Raw genomic sequence first — 7477 nt, forward strand, 5'->3', positions numbered from 1 at the left:
TTCCCGTAAATGTGCGGGCCACCTGACCTAGCATCCATGTTAACTTTAGCGTCTCTGTAACTGATCTTTAATATTCAAGAAGGATGTGCTACCAGAAGTCTCTCCAGTAAGAAAACAAAACAATTTTTGTGAGCAGTCAAGTGAGAAAGGAGGTAGGGGTGATGTGTATTTCTTGACAAAGCAGCACATACTTAATAATATGCATTTCCTCCTGCAGTTAGGGAAGGTAACTGATCTGTGGTTTACAGCCTGAAAAGAAAGTCGCAGTGAAGCAAGAGGCTGGTGGATTAACGAAAGGCCACACTGCAGCTACGTCACAGAGAGTGTGCGCTCTGGGATCAGAAAGACCGTTCTCAGTTCCAGCTCCACCACTTACTAAGAAGCCTGTGTCCCGGGGAAGTTATTTAACGCTACCAAGCATCACTGCGGTCACCTGTGAAAAATGAGGGTTTCTACCTGCCTGGCAGAAACATGATGCACATTGAGACAGCGACTGAAGAGCTGACACACAATACAAGTTCAAACATATTTTCTCTTCAGTTCTGAGAGTAAGTACTGATCCTTCTTTTTTTAACAGATTGTTAATTTTTCCTTTAAATGTCGTTCTCATTCCTACTTCACTTGGTTACTCGCTACAACTGGTTTAGGAGAGGAAAAAAAACACATAGCACACATAGTGTCTTTTACAGTCAACCTGAATTTCTTTTCTTGTAATCCTAAACAGAAATACTTGAAATAATATATTTTTTTCAGCCAATAATTCATCTCTCACTCCCTGCCTCTCTTGGTAGCAGTATATTCATCTAATTATAGAAACATAAACTTCCCAATACACTTTTCAGTGTTCTTCCCATGGTTACAGCTTTAGATGGCCATATAAATATAATATCCAGTGACCTTAAATAGCTCATAAACCTACACTACCAGAACTATGGCACACCATTTTGATTTTAAGATTACGGTAGTCCTCTCTTATCCATGGGGGGTGCGTCCCAAGAGGGCTTGAAAATAGAGTGCCCACACTTACTAGTAGATATGTTTTTCTATCCATGCATTCCTATGATCAAGATTAATTTCTAAATTAGGCCCAGTAAGAGATGAACAACAATAACTAATAAAGCAGAACAACGATAACAATACATTGTAATGAAGGTTATGTGATGTTGTCTCTCTATAAACATCTGATGGCTCTGTACCCACCCTTCTTCCTGTGCTGCTGTGAGATGGTGCAATGCTATGTGAGGAGATGAAGTGAGGAGAGATGTGGGCATTGTGACCTAGCACTGGGCCACTATGACAGAGACCTGAACATAAGCACTGTGTCATTCTGATAACCGAGAAGGCTACCAAGTGACTAACGGAAAGGTGCAGTGTCCAGCGGGGATACACAAGACAATGGGATGATTCACGGCTAGGCCAGGATGAAGAGGGGCGGCGGGAGGTTTTAAACTGCGTGCAACTTACTTCTGGATTTTTCCACTTAAATTTTGTGGACCAACATTGACCACAGATAACTGAAATCATGGAAAGCAAAGCTACTGGTAAGGGGAAACTAATGCACTTAAAATTTCTTTTGAGCCTGAGCCAAATTTGGGGGGGGGGGCTGTACTGTCAGCTTTGTCCCATCAGCCTACTGATGTTTTATATCATTTAAGACTCAAAATACATTTTCTTGATCTTTAGTACAAGAAAACTCAACTATCCAACAAGATATGTTTTCCAAAAATATCCCCAGTACTGTTTGTATTTAATATTGGAATGGTTATTCTAAATAAGGGCTGGGAGAGAAGTATTTCAGTAGGTAGGCCAACATCTATGGAAGACACAGACTCATAAGCAATAATGGTGATCATATTATTTTAGTACTTTGTGAGCCTGAAAAATATCATCTTTTCCCAAGGAGGCTGGCTGTCGCTCCTTCCTCTGAGGAAGTGCTGCTCTAAAACTGTCTTCCAGTTTAACAGAAAAGGCAACTTCAAAGCTGGGACCTGGGAACCAGGAGAGAAGGGGCCACTTCACCCTTCCACAGAGCACCCACCTCTCAGTGCAAACCGACAACTACATCACAGAGTTTGGGGATCTTTAAAAATGAATCCTCACCTGACTAAAGGTGATGAAATGAAATACAAATCTCCCAGCACCTGGAGGAAAGAAGAGACTGAAATCGGAGGTCCCAGCAGCACCTTAGGGTGCTGACCACGAACGACCTCATCTTAGACTCCCTTTCTACACCAGCTAAAACCTAGCAGACAGAGAGCTGAAAACAGAACATTTGCGCAAATGAATTCTTTAACTTGTTCATTTCCTCTCCCAATTGGAAATCATTTTCCCAAAAGTCTTAGGGGTCTTCACATCTCTGTATTAAAAATCATAACTAAGATATGTATAATATTCCTTAGCTGTTACCTGACACAGCCATTAGGTGCTTCAAGTTGCATATATTTTGTTAACAACACTTTCCATTTAAAAAATCCCGACTTTTAACTTTGGGGAAATCTTACATTTCCCCCTGAAGATATTAGAGACCTGATGATGCTCTTGAGTTAATTATTAAAATTAAGCTTTTACATCAGGTCTGCCAGATCAGGCTCACCATGTGGACAGCATATGAGGAGCTCTGATTGCAAATCTGAATCCCAAGGCAAACCGTCAGGAACAATCTCAAACTATGTTGAATTCTAGGTCATGTTGGTTTCCAAAATTCTCTGAATTCTGGTGTGGACTTTCTAGATGAGGGTCCAAACCCTGCCCACCTGGCAGGACCAGATCGGAATGCCATCTGATAGGGCAGCAGTAGCCGGGGCCCCCATCTTCTACCAGAAGGTGGATGGCGGCCAGCCCCCTTTCCAGATTTGAAGAGCCACTCACACTCCCTGGTTCTGGATTTTGGGTGACTGGACTGGCAGGGGAAGAGGAGCCTGCATCCTCAGTCTCAGCTAAGAGAGACACTGGGTCAGAAGAAGTGCCAGGCTCTGAGCTCAAAGGCATTAAGCCTGGGGGTGGCTGCTATATTAGTGGGAGGCTGGGATCCCTCGGAAAAGCTGCCCCCTGAGGGCTCTCAGCTCTGTGCTCACAGCAATGTGGGAAATATGCTTCCATTGTCTTAACAACTGTGAATTCAACCTCAGCCTTCGGGGCTGTGGAGCACCTCGCACTGATGAGGGGAGGCAGACTGAACAGCCTCCGGGTCCTCAACCAGCTCAGTGTGACCCAGGTCTGAACTCCAGTGAGGCACCTTTTGTTGACGAGACCATACCAGAAAATCCTACTGGGTCTCTGTCCCAAGCCGGGTTAGCTCACAACCAGGGCAACTGAACCGTCTAAACTTGGAAACAGGCGTGAAAAGGTGGATCTGGGCTTCCTACAGATAGTGGTCCCAAACTACCAACACAAGCTTCCCAGTAAGGGTGAAAACTCTCCCAGGCACAGGTTGTACACACAGCAATGGGAGCCCACACACCTAACACACTGCAGGTATCCAGGAATCCCACGAACAATAAATGCGTGGGTGGATGAATGAATTTACCTTACCATATACTCGGCTTTCTAAGCTGTCCATTAGACATGGACATTGTTAACTGTCCTATTAAACCAGAACACACACACGAGTTGTGACAAAGCCCTGCACCCCACAACATATAAACAGTCTGTCACAAGGGAGAAGTGTATAATTCACGGTGACTTGCATTTGTAAACATCCGGTGTACCAGGAACGCTGCTGGAAACGTGCCAAGCGGGCTCATCAACAGCAACTCCCCAGCCCCGGATGGTAAAAAGACCTGTGTGTTCCCGAGGCAGCCCCTGCAGTGGGCTCTCCCAGGCTTGCCCAGGAAGCCTGCTCTCCACCTCGCACGCCTGGCACCTGCCACGTCAGTGAACACCTGGCCTCAACCTCTGCGGAGGCGAGGTCCAGAGCCACACCTGAGGCTCGGGAGTCTTCACCACCAGGGCGGCCCGGGCCCAGGGAAAGCTCCAGGGCCATCAGTGCTGGGGCCAAGTCAGAATGCAGGGGTGATGGGCAAGCAGGAGGCCTGATTGGTAGGGAGGCAGCACCGGCACCGGCGGAACTAGGTGCGCAGCCCTGGCTGAGCCTTGCAGGCAGCTAGACAGGCGGAGCAGGGACAGTCAGGAGCCTGGGGGGAAGGTCGCCAGGGGCGCCGCGAAGGGCAAGTCTCACAGGTGGGACCTGCCCCCGTGGCCTGGTCCGCTCCTAGCTGGTCACTGGCCCGGCGGTTAGGACTCCTGCCCTATCACATCGCTGGTCATAGGTTCAGGCCGCTTCCCGACCTTTCCTCCCGGGCCTGTGGCTACTCATTAAAATAAAGCTGTGTGTGTGCTTCTATCTGAACCTTGGCTCTGAAATGTTTCTCAGCCAAAACTCCCGGACAGGGGTCTAACCTGGTGCCCTCTGCGGCTAACCCAACCCCCGGAGCTTCCAGAGAAAGCACCTGATCCGGTCAGCAGTCTGCACGGGCGGCCGCACTCACCAGGAAGCCCACCAGGTAGAGACAGCGCAGGAAGAGAGGGGCTCGCGACGCACCGGGGCCGGGGCCCCCCGCCTCGGCCCCCGTCCTGGGCTCCTGCCGCTCGGCCGCGGTGTTCCCTGGGCGATCCCGCGGGCGAGCCCAGGACCCGGAGGCCCCCAGCTCCATGCGGACGGGAACGGGAGAGGACGCCGCCAAAGCCCCCGCGAGCTCGGAGCTCGCAGCTCGCAGCTCCCCGCCCCGCCCCGCTCCGCTAGCCCCGCCCCCAGCGGACGCGGACGCGGACGTGCGCCTGCGCAGAGGGGCGCTGCGGGCTGGGCTCAGTCCGAGGGCGTGGTTGGCCCCCAGGCCAGGCTGGAAGTGGGCACGCCCCCTCCCCTCCCCTTCCCCTCCCCCTCCCTCTCCCCTCCCCTCCCTCTCCCCTCCTCCCCTCCCCCTCCCTCTCCCCTCCTCCCCTCCCCCTACCCTCCTTCCCTCCCCCTCCTCCCCTCCGCGTGCTCTATGGTGCTGGTGATGCTGTTTTCTCCGGGTCAAGACCCTATTGTGCCAGCGTTTGGAGGGTGGGAGGGAGTTGTGATAAGCTCCAGCTTAGAGTATCAGGTTGTCAAGGAGAGAGTGACCAAACTTGTGGAAAAGTTTTTATAAGAGTTTGAGTCCAATTTTGTGGACATACCTAGAAGCAAAATCTGAATGGATTTGAGAAAAAGCCCTGCCAAATGGCAATTCTGCAGTTTATTTTATACATTAGAATCAAAGGAGATGTAAGGAGGGTGCATGAAATCCACTGGTGGTAGATTAAGGCAGCCAGAGGAGGGGGTGGGGGTGAGGTGTGGTGGGAAGCTCTAGGATTGGATAAAAAGTGGAAGGGAGAGATAGACTCCAGTTAGGAATTTAAGATCTGATCATCCAGGTGGTTACTTTGTCAGGCCTGCCATGCTGAGATTTCCACATCTGGGGTAGATGCCTTGCGCGGGTGCTGGTGTTCTCCAAGACCTGTCAAAACCACCCACTGCGGCTCCTAGAGAAGTAGCCGTGAACTCTCAGTGTGCTCCAGGGAGCAGGCAGTCACTGAAAGACTCGAAAGGCTCTGCTAATATGCAGTCAGTACGACCTCGGACGTCTTGCGGCCTCTTGGGAAGTTCCTTACAGCCACTTGACTGCAGAAGGAAATCCTTGAGTCTGGTGTACAAATAGATCTGCATGATATTCTGGTGTCACCTAATATCACTAGTTTGACATGGGGGTGACTCTGGAGGACAGCGGTGAAGGAAAGTCTCACCATTGGTTGGAACCCTAAGTGGTATTTTGGTTGTTCACTTTGTCTGGAGTGATAGGTGGCCAAAAATAAATTACATTACTCATGGCCAGTACCTAACAGGCTATATCTAACAGACTTGGAAGATTAATAACAAAGAAGTCTGGAGAAGAGATATGTGGATGGATGTCTGAAAGGGGCACAGGAGGGCCTGGCTGGTGTGGCCCAGTGGTTGAGCATGTACCCATGAACCAGGAAATGATGGTTTGATTCCCTGTCAGGGCATATGCCTGGGTTACAGGCTTGATCTCCAGTAGGGGGCATATAGGAAGTAGCCGATCAAATTATTCTCTCTCATCATTGATGTTTTTCTTTCTTCTTCTCCCTTCCTCTCTCTAAAATCAAAAACATATATGCATATTTTTTAAAAAGGACACAGGATGTAGAAGCTACTTTTGTCCTCTGGGGATGTTTGCCAATAGGTATCTACTGCAGAGGAGGCTCTTAATAACCAGGTGGACAAAATGATGTGCTCTTTGGATATCCCAACCCACACCAGGGTTTCTTCAATGGGACCATGAACAAAATAGCTGTGGCGGCAGAGATGACGGCTATACATGGACTCGACAGCATGGCCTTACTTTTATCAATGATACAGCTTAATTTCTAATCTACCAACAGCAGAGACCAACATTTAGTTCCTGCTTCACCAGTCTCTGGGGAAGCAACTTAATGGGAGGTTATTATGGAAGGGGTAGAGATTCATCCTTACTAGAATAAATAAATATTCTGCATATATATTTGCCTTCTCTATTCCTAATATTTCTTTTAAAAAAATATATTGTGTTTATTTTTTTAACAGAGAAGAAGGGAGAGGGATAGACAGGGAGAGGGATAGACAGTTAGAAACATCGATTCAGCTACCAAAGTAACCAAGGTACATGCCCTTGACTGGAATCGAACCTGGGACTCATCAGTCCACAGGCCAATGCTCTATCCACTGAGCCAAACCAGTCAGGGCTATTCCTAATATTTCTGACAAAAACATTCATAGACTCACAAAATCACTGATCTACCCCTATGGCATTTTAACATAGCATTGCTTCTGATCAATGTACTCATTTCACTGCAAAGGAAATAAAGCAATGAGATCACCCTTATTGAATTAACTGATCTTATCACATCAAACATCACCCAGAAGAGGCTGGCTTAGTTAAATGGAGAAATGACTTCCTGCAAGCTCAGTTACAGTGCTAAATGGGAGATAACACCCTAAAAGAATAGAGTTCTGTCTTAAAGCACATGGCATATTATCTGAATTAGAGACCATTATATGGTGCTGTCTCCCCCATGTCCAGGAGATATAATTTGGGAATCAAACGGTAAAAGTGGGAGTGGATTCTCTCACTATTATACCTAACTAGAGGCCTGTTACAGGAAGATTTCTGCAAGAATAGGGCTTCCTGCGGCCAGAGCGAAGCAGAGAAGGGAGCGAAGCCTGCCCTTCTCTGCTGCCTCGCTCCCTCCCGTGTCCGCTGCCTCCGGACACTCCATCGGCAGCAGAGCAGCAAGGCTGGATCGGCCGCCGGAGTGGGCGGAGTGTGCCTCGCTACTCGCCCCCGCGGCCCCAGGCTGGATGACAGGCCCAGACACTCCAGCAGCCTCACCACTCAGTCCCTCCCCGTGCCTCCCCCACCACCTGCCTGTGCCAACAGGCCTGGACACTTCAGCGGTGGGC

At 49.0% G+C, this 7477-nt stretch overlaps 1 protein-coding gene across 7 annotated transcripts in view; it reads right to left on the minus strand.

The window, feature by feature from the left end:
• Positions 1-4706, minus strand: part of MFSD9 (major facilitator superfamily domain containing 9) — an 18568-nt gene extending 13862 nt beyond the window's left edge. For 2 of the 7 annotated variants that reach the window (XM_023764273.1, XM_006100692.3), the window contains exon 1: positions 4488-4706. In XM_023764273.1, coding sequence (XP_023620041.1) covers positions 4488-4652 — 165 coding nt within the window. In that variant the 5' untranslated portion in view covers positions 4653-4706. Of the gene's footprint in view, positions 1-433; positions 493-3686; positions 3825-4448 lie in introns of those variants that run through there. The other 5 variants (XM_023764274.1, XM_023764275.1, XM_014466150.2 and 2 more) reach the window with 4 other exon arrangements.
• Between the last annotated feature and the right edge of the window lie 2771 nt (positions 4707-7477).

The sequence above is a fragment of the Myotis lucifugus genome, unplaced genomic scaffold (genome assembly GCF_000147115.1).
Source record: "Myotis lucifugus unplaced genomic scaffold, Myoluc2.0 scaffold_325, whole genome shotgun sequence".
Taxonomy (NCBI): Eukaryota; Metazoa; Chordata; class Mammalia; order Chiroptera; family Vespertilionidae; genus Myotis; species Myotis lucifugus.